At 41.2% G+C, this 16070-nt stretch overlaps 2 protein-coding genes across 2 annotated transcripts in view; one reads left to right on the top strand and one right to left on the bottom strand.

Annotated features, from left to right (window-relative positions):
* Window positions 1–5284, top strand: part of ALK (ALK receptor tyrosine kinase) — a 310600-nt gene extending 305316 nt beyond the window's left edge. The window contains exons 29-30 of the mRNA XM_027659345.1: window positions 26–2091; window positions 4400–5284. Coding sequence (XP_027515146.1) covers window positions 26–724 — 699 coding nt within the window. The 3' untranslated portion in view covers window positions 725–2091; window positions 4400–5284. The remainder of the gene's footprint in view (window positions 1–25; window positions 2092–4399) is intronic.
* Window positions 5285–7787: 2503 nt separating this feature from the next.
* The window catches only part of CLIP4 (CAP-Gly domain containing linker protein family member 4), a 33189-nt gene continuing 24906 nt past the window's right edge, over window positions 7788–16070 (bottom strand). The window contains exons 13-18 of the mRNA XM_027659267.1: window positions 14707–14847; window positions 14178–14306; window positions 11841–11964; window positions 11064–11128; window positions 10314–10386; window positions 7788–9734 (exon numbers count right to left, since the gene is read on the bottom strand). Of these exons, the coding sequence (XP_027515068.1) occupies window positions 9413–9734; window positions 10314–10386; window positions 11064–11128; window positions 11841–11964; window positions 14178–14306; window positions 14707–14847 (854 nt within the window). The 3' untranslated portion in view covers window positions 7788–9412. The remainder of the gene's footprint in view (window positions 9735–10313; window positions 10387–11063; window positions 11129–11840; window positions 11965–14177; window positions 14307–14706; window positions 14848–16070) is intronic.

The raw sequence follows: 16070 nt of genomic DNA, 5'->3' as shown, positions 1-16070 counted from the left end.
GAAATCTCACTGTTCTCTCCGACAGGATCCAGATGTCATCAACACCGCCTTGCCAGTAGAATATGGCCCATCAGCTGAGGAGGAGGAGAAGGTGCGCCCTGACGATCCAGAAGGAATTTCTCCTCTATTGGTCTCCACACACCAAGACAGAAAGGATGATAAGCAAACCCTGCCATCTCCACCACCCCTGCCATCAGCCATCACTGCTGGAAAATCTCTAGGGAAAGCGCGAGCCTTGGAACAACCAGTGCCAGGGAAGGTGCCATCAGCCTCAGCGGGAGGACATATCAACATGGCCTATGCCCAGTCCAATCCCCCTTCTGAGCTGCACAAAAGCCGGGGCTCCAGAAACAAGCCCACCAACCTCTGGAATCCAACCTATGGTTCCTGGTTTGCGGAGAAGCAGGCCAGCAAAAACAGTTCTGTGCTGGAGAAGGAGAGGCACGAGAGGGAGAATTTGGGACAGGAAGGAAACTGTACTGTGGGGCCCAACATTATGACTGGCAGGCTGCCAGGCTCCTCCTTGCTATTAGAGCCATCTTCCCTAACTGCAAGTGTTAAAGAAGTGCCTCTCTTTAGGCTTCGCCACTTCCCCTGTGGGAATGTCAACTATGGATACCAACAGCAGGGCTTACCCTTGGAAGCCTCCACGCCACCTTGCGCTAGCACTTATGAGGACCCCGTCCTTAGAAACAAGAGCCACATAACCCAGCAGGGGCCCTGAGAGCCCTCGACCCTCTTGACTTTTCCCCCTGTGGCCCCTGAGCCTTGAAAAGATGTCCTGTTACCCAACACACCACGAGCAAGGGATCTGACAGCATCACCTTCTATTTTGTGCAAACTTGCTCCGAAAGTGCCACCCTTGCCATTGTAATTTCAACCAACCCGAGAGGCTTCAATCCACCGGAGCCCCAGTAGAGTGAAAGAACCAAGGGGGAGGGAGGATGCAGATGTTATCTGCAAGGCCCAGCTGCTGTTGCATCAACTCATTCGCATGGTTGTCGTCATGCCCTTCCCGTGAGCTTTTCTCAGTTGTGCGTTCTCTGCTTGCGTGTCAAAGCTGCGGCTCACTGCCATGAGTGTTCCATGTCCAAGGTTTTCCATGCCAAACCTGTCGTTGCTGTGGAAGACCTAGAGATCTCCTGCAGCTGGCAGATGTTGTAGTGGGTTTGGGAAGAGCATCCTCTATCCAAACCGAAAAAGGATACAACATGCTCTGAATGGTGACACGATGGCACATTCTCAAGTTGTGTTCCAGCTACAGTCCAGTCTTCGAAAGTCCTTGAATGCACAGCGGTTATGGGGGTGCTGACAGGGCAATAGAAAGACACTGGTCACACTGCATCCCTTGAAAGAGAGAGGAGAGGAAGCAGAGCATGGGTGCAGATGCTATGAGGCATTTGGGGGTTGGGAGAGGCATTGTTTGCCTGGGGATTTTTGTTTTGTTTTTGTTTTCCTATGCTTAAGCACTAAAACTAAGTAAAGCCCTTTAAAATTCCTTCTGTCCTACAAAAGTAGGAATGCCCTTATCAGGAACTTGTGCGTGTCAAGTGGAACCAAGGTGAAGCTTTAAAGGACCATGGTCATGACAGAGACTTTCACCATGCCCTGGAAATGGACAGCCACCTGCATACCTCAGAGGTTTACTATAGCCTTTGACATACCCTGTACAAATAACACCAGAAAGGCAGAAGACTACATCGTGCCACAGTCCAGTTGCCAGATACTGTCTGTATTTGAAGGGTTTAGAGCCCTCGTCCCTTTAACAAAATACATGTATGATAGTGGTTTAAGGACAAACACTCCATTGACTCACTTTGTACACCTTGTGCATGAAAAATATTCCAGTTAAGTGTATTGTCAAAACATAGATGTAGGAAATAATTCATGTGTAAAGATGTGCATTAGTAACTTCAGCTTAGGGTTGCAAGGAGCTGTTTTAGCATGAACGCTATCCAAAAAAGGGGTGCTTATTTCCATAGAAATGGATGTACTGGAGCATCAGCAAAGGAGCGTGAAGGTGTTCTTCAGTCCAAGACTCTTCGTTTCAGTGAGGTGAATCTGAATCTGACCCTGGATCCAAATGCTGAGGTAAGCTTCCTGTCTTCATAAGGGAACAAACCAGAATCCACATATACATACTCCTAAACTTTGAGATGCGCAGAATCAAATCGGAGGGCTTGGTTTGGGCCACCCCCTTTGTGAAAAAACACATTGAGGGGAGGGAAAGAGATGCTGTGGTCTCCTAATCTGTCCTTCTGACATCTCTGATACACGAAACTAAATCCTTTTCTAAGACAAATACCAAATGCTGTAAGCATGGGTGGTGGTGGGTTAACAGGCTGTGCTTGAGTCAGGGGCTGCTGTTCATGTGCTGTGTGGGTCTGGTGGGAATAAGGAGGGTTGCTCTTACAGGCTTCTTTAGGTTGAACTCAGAGAGTATTTGTCATCTCCAAGGTTATTAGGCTCACAGCTCTTGCCATGAAATAGCCGCTGGGGAGGGATTCTGTCTAGCTTAGGACTGTGTTAGTGTCACACCAGCGTCTCTCTCTAGCTCAGTAAACAAAAGGGGGTAGTTTTTAGCATGTCAGAAAAGCTGATTAATTCAGGAGGCAAGCACTGCCAGAAAAATTTCTTACACTAGTATATTATTCACATATAATAGCAATTTTCATTTAAATATTCCAGCTTTTTCATTTTCAGAAGAGCTGAAGCTCCTCATTGTTTTCTTTAATGTTTCTTTGCCTAGGAGCACACTGAGTTTTTGCTGCCTTACCATGTTACTGAGGGCAGAAGCTGACCTGTATACTCATGAGTGTTTTTAAAGAATACACAGGAACATAAAGTTGCTAAGTTAATGATCTTTGACTAACTAAAAGTATTAATTGTTGGGTCTGAGGCAGCAGCTTTGATGCTGCACAAATACAGATAAGCTGCCAGGTTACAATGTTAAAAAGGTGGCATTTCTAAAGAAGCTTTAAAAGCACAAGCAGCAAGAGATGATTATAAGTTTGTAGGGGTGAAAGGGAAGCTTTCCCAGCATGGTGAGAGTGTGGTTACTGCTCTCTGAGCTTGTACTGTGCAGTTATTTTATAATAGAATTTCAACTGAAATACTCTTACAGAATGGGAGTTGTAAAACAAAATGAAGGAGCTAAACACCTTCCTGCTTCTTACCTATGGAATATGTCAGGAGATAATTCTGTTTGGGGGAATGGTGAATTACTACTGAAATTCTCCACTCTGCTGAGTACAGTGCATTGAGATAAATACTGTTCAGCACTGGCAGTTAGTTTTTAGTGAGCTTCCTTCCAGTGTCTCCTGTGTAAAATGCTTTGTTGTGGGGTTTTCTTAGGGTTTGTTGGGTTTTGTTTTTTCTTTCCTTGGGGTTTTTTTGTTTGTTTTGGGGATTTTTTTTGGTGTCAGCTTTTGTTTGTGGTGTTTTGTTTTTTTTTTTTAAATCCCCTTTTCTTAACTCAGAGGAATTCAGAAATTCAGTTTGGGCTTATTTTTAATATTAAAGACACAACATATCAGAGCTACTCCACACCAGGCATTTAGTTTGTTACCTCTCTTTGCTGTCCAAGCATAGTACCCCAGGTTGCAAAAATTTTTTTTTAACTATTGATGCTAATCAAATCTTGTCACTTAGAAACAAGGGCTGTAGCATTTGCCTGCCCTCCTTCTTAGAAAACAAATTAATTGCCTGGACCAAAGGGTGCACTGCTGCTTGTGTGCAGGCTGCATCCAAGAGTTTCCTAGTCATTCTGCAATTCCAATGCTTAAATTTAAGCATCTGTCCTGTTGCTAAAAGCATTGCCAGGATTTCAGTGACAGTGCAAGATCTTATTTGCATCACTGGGATGATCTGAAGAACACTTTCCTTAATGATCCCCCTTTCCTCTGTCCCTCTGTGCACACTCAGGCACTATCAGTTACTGTATGATCTCCAATTAGCTGAAGGGCTGACAGGACATTTAACAAACATGTAACATTTAGCCATGTGAGAGCTGCAGCTGCAGTGCCAGTTTGCCCTGAGCATTTTGTCCAGTCGTGAACCAGAAACTTTTAATTTCTGTGTCTAGGAATATCCACCTGTTCAGTACTCAGTGCTGCAGGGAACAAAGGGGCTTAAGTCACCATGGGCTCACCAGACCAAAGCACTCTGGATAAGTAAATCCCAAATTCCTTTATCAAACTCCTCCATGCTAGGCTTATAGTGCTGCAGAAAAACAAATTCAAGTTATTTTAACCTTCTTACTCATTTTTGTCTGTAACTTATTTTTTAAATTACAGTTTATTGACACACTGTATATTTTTTAAGGAACTTGTTTTTAGGACTGTTAATCTTTTTCATTGGTAATACTGATGTTCTGATATATATCTTCCTCATTTTACAGTGGAAAAGTGGGAAGCAGGACGACCTACAAGATGTAAAGCATGACTGGGAAAAACCCTGTACTACCACTCTTGTACTTGGAAAATGGCTTATTTCAGGATATTGTCTGTTTCCTATAGGTTTCTGATTCTGTAAGCTGCTGGAGGTAAACTAGGTTGGGATGCCTGTTTCCATCCAGTTGTCCCATCATCCTCCCTTTTTGCTACTGAACCTTTTTTCTCCATCATGTGCCTGGAAATGAAGCAAGGGAAGAAGTTTGGTTGGTTCTGCTTCCTCGAGGCACAGCAAAGGAGTGGTGGTGGGAGAGGGGCTTTGCTGTAGCAAGGGGAGGTGCAGGTACCACAGGTTGGAAGCACAAGGGCTGCGTTAATTTGGCCAAGTCAGCCTTGCACAGCGTTGTCAAACTGCTTTGGCTTCCCCCTGCAAAGGCTCCAAGAGCAGCCACAGCACCTCCGGGCGCAGTTGCTGCACGACACAAAGGGTCCGAAATAGGGTGTGATGGGTGTAACTTTGCATGTCTGCTCCTGTTACTGCACCTGTCTTCTGGGTGACGAGAACCTTGACATAGGAATAGCATAAAACAGCCTTCCACAGCAGCAAAGACATGGCCATTTGTCTGTCCCAGTTAAACCCACCACAGGAAAATGTCCGAATTGTCTGCATCTGGCTTTTTTAGTAACAAGCTTCATTATAGGAGTGTCTGTCTCATGTACAGCCGTTTATGCAACATTGTTTATAAAGGAAGGGCCTGTGCACTTCAGGGATACTATGAAGAAGAATACTAATATATGGTCATTGAGTATTTTGTATTGAATAGTGTATTTGTATTGTAAACAAGTGTAGTGAACCACAAGGCATGAAGACAAATAAAATGACAGTAGCTGGCTTTCTCTGTGTTGGGCTGTGCAATGATTGCATCGAGGTCAGAGGGAGGTGTCTGGACATCCCTTTTTCTTGGTAAAGTTGCAGAAGTATTAAGGTGACAGACACCCAAAGGAGTTGGTGTTGTGCTACACTGACCCAACCACCTTTTGGGAGAGCAGCAGCTGTTTCAGACTTCTCTGCATTGCAAACATCATATGCCAAGTGTCTTACAAAGGTGCCGTTCCTTCTGTCACAAAGCACCAAGGCTGGCTACTACCAACAGAAAACTGGCCTGTATAAAAGGAGAACAACAGGAAGGGTTGAAGAGAGCATTGGGGTGTTTTCATTCCTAAATGTGTATATCCTAATAAGACAGCCTTTTTCCTTGAGTCTGGACACAGACTGGGAGTAGATCTAACTATAAACTGTATTTTAATACAGTGGAGTGCCAGTATTGAATCCTGTGACAATTCTAGGAAGAGGTAGTTCCTTCCCTGAAACACTTTTTTCCCTTCCCCCATCACTCCTATGCCCCACATAGCTGCATTCTCAAGAAATGGTCCTTGAAATTAGGACTGACTTATCTACAAACTTTCTCCTTCCCAGGCTCATTCTATTGCAGGATAGTGCTGTAGTTTGGTAAATAAGACCCTTTTCCTGAGCAGGTATCTTGTAGGCACTTCTCCTCTCCATTTCCCTGCCACTTTGGTTCCTCTCCATCTTAACTGAAAAGGGAGCTCTCCTGTGCTCTTCTAGGAATAGACCTGGTCCAGTCAGCCACACAGACTGTTTTGGATCTGGCATTGGTTGGCAATCTTTGCTCTGATTCCCATTTCTTCCAGAGTTGTCCATCTGTGACGAGGCAGTGAAAAGGATGCAGGTGGGTGCTCCACTGTGTAGCTTTCACGGACACAGTTTAAGTTTCCACCTGGTGTGTGACAAGGCTTCTGCAGAAAACTGAACTCTGTAAAAGCACTTACATAAATGCAGGACTTGCCACCTAAGGAAAACCCTTGCAGGTAACAGAGCTAACTTGTCAGCAGAACCAGGTTATGTCTTGCAAATCTGCAGTGCCAGTCTTGGATCCTTGTGCCTCAGACCTTGCTGGCTAGCAGCCCTCTGAAAGCACAGGCTCCCTGCCCAGAAAGCCATTACTGTCAGCATCTGCAAAGCAATCACTGAATCTAATTGAGCTGAACGCACTAGAAATGAATCCCCCATCCTGGGATACCTCAAAAAAGTTCTCTTCCTCCTGTCACACACACCTGTGGCCTTTCCAGTGTCCAAAAAAACTTGAACAATTTCATGGATAAGAGCACTGAAGGACATTTTCTCTAACTAGACCCCAGGGACATGCTGTGGGACAAGGACTAGCCTCGAAGTCCACACAGGCAGCACAGAATTGCTGGAGACCATCTGTTCATTTATTTATAAATAATAGATAATATTTATGTAGTTTATAGGAACTTAGGGGATCATTTGGCTCTTTTTCTACCAGTCTGGGGCTGTGATAGTCAGTCCTCTGCACAGCACCAAATTCCAAACTTTACTGCCAGTTATTTTCAGAATTTTTTTAATGACACAGTGTCGTCCTACAAGAATTGGAGGAAAGGATTATGGCAACTTACCTTGGATTTAGGGAAGCACAAATCCCTTCACCTCACCACCTTGAGGAGAGTAATCCTTTCTGGAATGGACTGATTTATTTTTGTTGCAGGATGCACAAATTTACAGCGCTTCTTGCTTCCTTGCAGAAGATTCTCAGTGCTACCAAAACATCTCCGCCCTGATAACAGTCCTGCTCCTCTAACCCACAGTGCTCAAGCTGATTACGGCCAGAGCTTTCAGGAGAAATGTGGAGCTGGCTGAAGCTGGAATGGAAGGGAAAGTGCACCACACCAACACTCAGTATCTGTGCCCTCTTCTGTACCCATCAGACAGGTCCACTGAAGTCCTGCAGCACTCACTAGCCCAGGCCACTGAGACCCCGCTTCCAGCCAAACTGGGTGTAGCTACAGAGCTGTGGAAGGGGCAGCCTGACACCCTTGAAGAAAAAAATAAAAAGCTACCAATGAATCAGAAAACTATTGTAAAGATGTTGTTCTTATACATTACTTCATCTGTGCAAGACAGACCACACAGAAATGGTGGGACTATAACAAACTGCCTGAGCTTGCTGTTCACCCACACACTCGTTCCCATACCTCCCTCCTGAAGAACTCCAGCTACCCCTCAGATAAAGCAGTTACACCCATTCCATCTGCTCAGGCAGGAAAAACAGCATTCCTGATAATGAGTGTCTCATCACAGGAACTCAACTGCTCACCCAGGAGCACCAGGCTGTGACAAAACGTGCTGTGCAAAGGCTTTGCTTGAAACTGGCAGTTCTGTGCCGAACAGCCAGAAGACACAAAAGCTTCTGGTTTACATGTGACAGTTCCTGTTCCACATGAACCTCGTGTGCTTAATTTGTACATAAGAACAGACGTGAGAGATGCACATTCTGTAATGACCCAATGAAAATTCTTTTTGCTGTACACCAATCAACAGCGTTTCATTTTATTAACACCGGCAAGAAACAGATATCAGACAAAGTAAAGTTCAGTACATCACTGAATGTCTGCATCTGCAAATATAAAGCATTGCTTTTTTTTTTTTACGTTCAAAATTTACAGCTTTTATATTCAATTAAAAATTTCCATAAGTTAGAATACAATGTGCATTATTTTAAATACGGTTCAGAAAAAATAGCTACAGCAATATTTAAAAGAAGGTTACAGCAGCAGGATTCTGTCTAAAAATAGGCTATTATGATTTAATAAAGTGTCACTTCTTCAAGTAGGCAAGAGCAAGCAAATCATTTAAGAGTAAAATGACTGTTCTGGAACACAAAACCATCCTAATCAGATAATGTTTACATATGCTGAGCAATTAAAATACGTTATATGTTTAAAATATGGACAAAATATTAGCTGTTTTAAAAGGCTGATATGCAAATAATGTCACATCAAGGCGCATTACAGTGCTGTACCTAAAACTATGCTTAATTTATCATAAGACTTATAAGAAATTTATACTGAAAACTGTTCTAAAGGAAACAAGAAGAAACATGTATCACAAACAATCAAGTAATGGCAACAGCTTGCTTGAAAACCCTGTATATGTTCCATACCACTGGCAGGAATTACTGTGCTGTATTTATACAGACTTAATATTTATGAAGAGGCTATTACATGTAATTCCACTCTAGGTTTATTTGCATTTCAAAACTGTGATACTCATTGCCTGCAGCACCCCAAACAAAAAGAAAGTCTCTAAAAATGAGAGAAAGCTCTCCAGGACAGTGCAAAGTGCATTATTTTAAAGAGTGCTTCTTATACGTAACTCCTTCTACAAATGCACAACAAAAAGTGCTCTTTAGTATACAGATTGACATGCAGCATATTTGTGGTTTTTAAAGGCTTTTTATTTAATTGCTGCTGTTCACTAGGATAGCAGCAAATCCTTGTATTTATCAGCCCTTTTGCATTCTGGAGAAGAGGAGGGGGTAAGAGGAGGGATCCAAATGATAAAATGCAAAAATACTCCACAACTGCTTGAAAAAGAGGTCTTTTTTTCCTTTTTTTTTGCTTCCTTATTGCTAGCAGCTGGTATTGGAATTGACAAAGTGCCCGGGAACCAGGCTAATGTCACTCATCAACCACCTCCGCTGTCAAAAGCGGGCAATGCACAAAGCATTACCAGTTCATTACTACATGGAGGAAAACTGTTTAAATACTGCATGAATCACACAGGAACTTTAGAGAACGCTGGAGATCCTCGTGTTCTCTAACTGGAACATTAGTCAAATGATGCAGCACCTTAAACACAAGATGCTTCTGTAAAAAACCTTCCAGGCAAGGGCCGTTTAACTAAAACAGAAGAGGGGTTTTACTTCCTAACACGACTGAACTCTTTTTTTATCTATTTTATATATATATTTATATAAAATATATATATCATATATATTATATACACACACATACATATATATACTCATATATGTAAAATGCAAACGCAGATTTAATAATTTCAAAATAAGTTCGCATTCTAGATGGGGTTGGTTTGTGCTTTAAAATACTGATTTCCTACCCTCTGAACCCATTTCAGCTCAGCAAATATCATCCACAAGCTTTGCCCCATTAATCCCACGGTAGGTTACTCTGCTGGGTCGAACTAAGACCCCGTGGTTCAGCTTACAGGTGAAGTAGCGCTTCTCCCCCACGGAGCCGTCGTTCTTTCCCTTGGCACTTCGGAGTTCCAGCCCGATCCATATCCCTGGTGCAAAGTCTGTTGGACCAATGTACCTGATGGTCCCCATTTCATTGGAGCTGGTCAGGAGAACCTGAGAGCCCTCGTGCAGCTTCACGGGCCCCTCGGAGTGAGCTGTGGTGCTGCTGCTCCAGCTGCGCCGTAACACGGAGCTCTTCGATCTAGTTACAAAAGAAAGGAAAAAACCCCTTTTCTTCTTTTTTTTTTCCTACAAAATATCCAGGGCAAATCTGTAATTCTGTGAAGTACATGGAAGAAAAACCTCAAATCCCTTTTTTTAAAAAAAATGGGTTTAATCTCAAGTCACTAACAAACCATGAAATAAGAGTAACAGGCGGGTACGCTTGGCAGTCTGAAATACTGGAAAAGCTATTTCCTTTCACCCAATGCTGGAATCTACAATATTTACAGGAGGTGAGGCAAATGTCAGGCAGGATCACCAAGACAACATGAAGTCCTTTAACAAGACCCTCTGAACTTCACCCAGCTGTGTAAAAATACAACAATTTGGAGAATATGCTGTGATGAATGACTGGAAAACAGTTTTAATGCCAACTTGAATTCAAGGACTATACTCCTGGATACCTATGGAAAAATAGTCTAATACTGGTCTGTTTTGGAAGAAAAAAATGAACATATAAAGGTCGAGATATTCTACATGCATAAAGATTTTCTTTTGAGCAAGAAACACTAAAGGTAACAGCCTGCTCATCGAAGCACTTGAAACTCATAACACTCACCTAACAAAGGAGTTTCTTCTGTTTATCTCCTTCTGTGAAGATGCAGAAGTGGTGCTGAGACTGCGCCTAAAACCTAAGTGGAAAGATTAATAAGCTGTGTAGGACTTCTTAAGAAAAAAAAACCTTTGTGAACTCACATTCTTTGTGTTTTCTTTGTGTTTGCTTTTATACTGCTTCCACTACGTTTGCTACACATTCTCCCCTCTAATTTGGAAATTAAGTGATGAAACTTCTCATTAAATACATGTCCATAATATGTTCAGATTCTTAGAGGGGACAGAAATTAAACAAAACAAAACAAACAACAGTAATTTGAAGCAGCCTTTTCACAAAAAGCTTAGGTAAGGAAAAAGAAAAATACTTCAAATATCTTACACAAGTTTTAGTAATTCCATATGGACCTCACCCTACACTGATCCCTTCATCCATCTCCATTTAGATTAAGGAGCAGGTTCAATTTCTGATTATCTTTGATTAGAATGCAATACAGTAATAAGGGAAGACTGCCAACAGTCTTAACTCTGACATAATTATTTCTGCCAGTAGAGTGCTAATAACAACACAGTACTCCACAGTTCCTTCTGCAGGCTACATTTTTGGGAAGGGAGCAGCCAGACTATTGCCTGGCATTTGGGTTCCTTGAAAATTTACTGTGCTTCTAAGGAATTTGGCTTTGTGCAGTAGGTTCTGGCTGTAGAGTAGGGCCTGTGGTAGGCTGCCTAAGCCAAATCACAGTGTCTTTGGTCCTACCTGGAAAAGTGTGATTCATTTTATTCCACGAAGTTTCTGTGAGAGAGTCCAGAGAACCCGTTAGTCTGAAAAGCAATAACACAACAAAGAAGTAATTTCAACTCAACTCTGTGAACAAACCTACTGACTTCTTGTCAAATATTGATGAAGTTTTGGGTTCTGCCCCTTCTCCATCTGCCCCCTCAAGAGATACCAACATTTCTGCTGCACTCAGGCTGGTATGTAAGAAGTGCCTGGAGCAAATTGGTTTATTTGAGTTACTTGTTTTTTATTCATCAAGTCAGAGTGGATACTTTTGAGGCAAGTTCTTAACAGTTTGCCTGAGCTGGGATATTCAGGGAAAGAAAAGTAAGAACATGTCTGGCAAAGTAACTACATTACAAATGTAGGAGGAAAGAGCAGTGAACTCCTGGGATGCTCTTCTTGAGAACAGTATTTCCAGGCATGTCTAAGGGCAACTTCCTTTTATAACTGAATTTAGCTGAGTGCATCAGGATTGGGTCATGAAAGTAAAGTGTCACGAACACAGACTGTCAGAGACCCTGGAATAAAAATACCTCAAGTAGCTGCAAGAGAAATGGTATAGCTGCATATCCAATTTATACTCTCATTTCAAAAAGCTCATCTAAAACCCACCGGGTTTTTCAGGGAGGTTATAAACTTCCATTAGCAGAAGAAAACATCTGTATCTTCCGTATCTGCTCGAAATTTTGTTTCCCACTGGAAATGTAAGAAAGCATCTGACAACCCAAACATTAAAACAGCTCCAGTGCTTACCTCTGTACACGAGATGGTGGTGCAAATATACCGTATCTGGGAAGACAACTGAAGTACTGCACACCGCCCACCGAACCATCATTCTTCCCATGAGGCTTGTCCAATTCAATTCCACACCAGAATCCTACATTTCAAGACAGTAAAATCATGGCATTTTGAACAAAACACTACAGGTTTTTCTTCATCTAGACAGCTGGTACAGTTGGCATTCACCTACATCAAGGAAAACAGTTTCTAGCTGGAAAATGTCTAGATAATAAAAGTAGATATGTGTATTATAAAATAGTTATCTATGCAATTATGCAAAAATTACACCCTATTGAATCTAAATATAATTATCTCAGCATTTCATATGCTTTCAAGAAAATCACTGACATTTTAATTCCTATAAAAAAGGTAAAACCTTTGATATATATATATCCATATATATATATATACACATCAAAGATTTAGTGTATGTATACATATATATATGTACACTAAAGCCAAATGGAATGTAACAGTGGCTATTTGACAACAAGGAGACAGGAAAGAAGAGCAGAACTGGTTCAGGTTTCCCTCCTTAGTCCTCTGACCACATGGTTTATGCCTCATCTGAGATCATCAACAGTAAAATTAAAGTTTTTATATTAATTCATTCCTTCTCTCCATCTAGCAAGTTATAATTAATACAAATTGCAAGGCTGGTTGTAAGATACTGAGAGAAGGGTGTAGGAATCGGAACTGGCCATCAATTAATCTCATACAGAACACTGAACAGACATCAAGATGTTAATGAGCTTGATCGTTCATAACCTGTGATAAATGTGAGCTAATTACATAAAGGTGCTAAATTTCATACTCCATTAGTAGTCCTTATGCTATCCATCCCCAAAAGATTCAAAATTTAATTCAAGTCACTTGGTACTAAGGCACTGGATAAAACGGTAATTCTAATTATCAGCTCAAGAAACTCAGGAATGACAGCTTATGAATTAGAAGAGCTCAGTACATCAGTTCTCCCCTTCCTGTTTTTAGAATTAAATAAAGATCTGCATTGCAGCAAAAGGAACAAAGTTTGGATAACCTCCAGAGCTCTGATACACATTAAAATTGAAATACTTAAAAATGCATCTGTTACATTTTCTATAAATTGCTAGGTTAGCAAATGGTGAAGATCAGTCATCTTTCCATCCTGCCTTCTTACAGTACCATGTTTTCCTCCAAACATTTCGTTCCTGATTTGAAGCAGAGAGGGAGGAGACTTACACTGTCAAACAGCTTTCTGATTTTACAGTTGTTATAGTGTATTTGGGAAACATAAGTCATCAAATCATTGTGATGATTTACAGTGTTGCTCAGTTAACTGCAGTAGCTTAAGCCAGGACTTCCTATTGAAACTGGGGAGAGGGGTGAAAATGAAAACAGTACCACAGTCTTGCATTCTAACTTTTTTTTTTAATACTGATGCCCCCAAGTGTCACAACAGAGTATTTTCCATCACCTATCAATCAAAAGGACCTCACCCAAACTGGGTTCTCACACCAACACTTACCAACTGGTTTTGCGTTACTCTTGCAATAAGATTATAGATAGGGCCATAAAGAATATAAATCTGGCTACAAAAAAATAGTATTCAGAAATTAATTTCCAGAATGTAAAACAACTGGCTGCTGTTAAAAACACTTGGCCTCACTGCAAAGTGTTTTTTAGCTGGGGAAGGGAGAAGCTGAAAGGGAAAAGGATGAGAAAATGGTGGTGGCTGAGGTTTTCTGAGATGTTTTTAACTTTATTGGTCCTGTGACCAAAAGGTTTTCTCATTAAGATTTAATTGCTCATAATGACCCTCTTAAAGATGCCAATAAGTTAAGAATGAGATAGGTACATGGCATAGGAGTGCCAGTATTGCAAGAGACAAGCTGTGTCAAAAAGCTTTACTACAAAAAGGAGATATGCATGTGATTTCAATAAACTATATACCCCCTTGAAGACTAAACTGAGGATTTTCAGAAAGCTTTGTTAAGAGTTGGGCTCAATGATCCCTGAGGGTCCTTTCCAACTCAGCATATTCTATGATTCTGTACTACCTACAACTTCAACATTAAAGTATTTCTCCTAATTAAGCCATGATAGTGGACAAGTAAAAGTCACATTTTAAACCATTATTTTTTCCTGGCAGGTGCATTGAAAGTAAAAAATAATCATTGAAACATAGGAGAGAGAAAGCACATGGAAATATATCAGCAAATTTAGGATTTCTTTGGAAGGAGTGAGAAAAAAGATGGGAGTTCTCTTAATGTTCACATGCTCACATGTAAGCTATTCCATATTGATTCTACAACAGAGTATTGCAAATACCTGGTGCAAATTTTGTTGTCCCACAAAATCTAACAGTGCCTGTTCTCTGTCCCACCACCAGTACTCTGTCTCCAACCTGAATTTCTCCATCAAGAGCATTTTTTCTCGTAGTCGGAGTACTATACAATCCTGGTCAACAGAAGAACAAGACTGGAATTAGTGACATTATATCTTTAAAGCTTAAGAAAGTCTTCAATAGTGAGCCAACTGATCGGTAAACAGAGCATTTATCTCTAACACAGCGTACCTTTAGCACATGGCAACACATCACAAATTTTGCTTAGACAAAGACTTGCTTTGTGCCAGCATGAAAATTTTCTCTGCTCTGAAAAGGCTCTTGGAGATGTTAAAAAAAAAAAAAAAAATCTTTCTAAAAGTTGCCAAACTTAGGTTCATGCTTAAACTACTTCACGAGTCTCTTTGTTGAACTGTCTCAGATTCTGAAACAGCACAAGTAGTTCTACATGAGTACTCAATGCAGCAGTGCGCTCCCACCTGTGAAAATACACCTCAATAAAACAGACTGTACCAGCACTAATTTTGGATGAGGCAGAAGACACTCTAGTCAGTGCCTTTCTATTGCTGCCAGTTGAGTTCCGCTTCTTGGAGTAATTCCGTTTGCCTTCCAAGGACGTAGTAGAAGAGGAAGAGCTGCTGTACCCGGGAAAACCTAAAGACAGAAATGAAAGTACTCCTTCAGGGATCATATTTGGAAAAGGATGGATTAAGTAGAAGGAAAAGCTTCAGTAATATGGAAGTTATCTGTTCTCCATACTGGGAAGAATACACAGTAAAGAGCCAAAATCAGAAGTTTTAAGCAGCATTTACACAAACAGCTGTCAGAACTGACATGGGTGCATGTGTGACCCTGCCTTGGGAATAAGGTCATAGCTGAGAGCTAGAAGAGGTCTCCAGAAGCCCCATCTTTATTACTCCATGAAAGTTCATCTAAACAGTCTCAAGCATATTCATTAAAATATGTGAGCCTTGGCAATAAGAGATCATACCATCACCCTTTCAGGATCCGGCCTGTTAAAGATTTGATGAGAAGTGGAAGGAAGGTGATACTATGTGAGTGAATTATTACCTGGATTAAAGCCTACTATATTCCATTACATACTGTATTAATATTAAAACCTGTACTATAAAACAAGAATGGGAAATAAATCACTTTTATCTCCATTTGCAAATCCTAATGTCTAAGCTGTCCAGTAAGACTTATGTTCAGCTTTCCTACTTCCTTTTCAAGGCTCTCCCACTTCTTCCCTCTCCTAACCCCTTCTGCCCAAACTGAGGCAGGGTACAGCAAGACACATCTATGCCTCAGCTTATCAATGTGAAAAATTAAGATAATATTGCTTATTAAACTTTCTAGAATTCTGAGAGGCTTAATTCATTCGTTTTCCCAAAGCACCTTGATATCAACACTGGGTTAGTGTGATCAATATAATTTAATCCTCCAGTTCGGCAAAACAGCAAAGAACTGCAGAAAGGCAAATGCAGTGGGTCAAAGCAAAAGCTGGGGTATCTGGGACAGAGATCTGAAGACGCTGAGATAGCAACTGAAGCTATGCTACAATGAAGAAAATGTAAATAACTAAATGACTAAACAGGGAAACTTCCAGGTCTGACGTATAAATACATGCGTGCGTTTGTGAATACATACTAGAATTCTGTATGTAGAAGCCAGTCCAGGGATGGATTCACCAGAGGTCAGACTACCTAGCATTTTTACAGGGATGCAACAAAAACTGCTCAAACTAAACCAGTCATCAAGATACATCATTTTGTGGGAAATCACAGGGGGAGAGAAGGAAGAGCAGAAAGGACTTCAACAGGTCCTGTAATAGATTTCTCCCCTATGAGGCAAGAAACTATTTGTTATAACACTCC

The sequence above is a fragment of the Corapipo altera genome, unplaced genomic scaffold (genome assembly GCF_003945725.1).
Source record: "Corapipo altera isolate COAL_440 unplaced genomic scaffold, ASM394572v1 48, whole genome shotgun sequence".
Classification (NCBI taxonomy): Eukaryota; Metazoa; Chordata; class Aves; order Passeriformes; family Pipridae; genus Corapipo; species Corapipo altera.
Note: the sequence above shows the minus strand (reverse complement) of the source record. Positions and strands in the feature narration are given on the sequence as shown.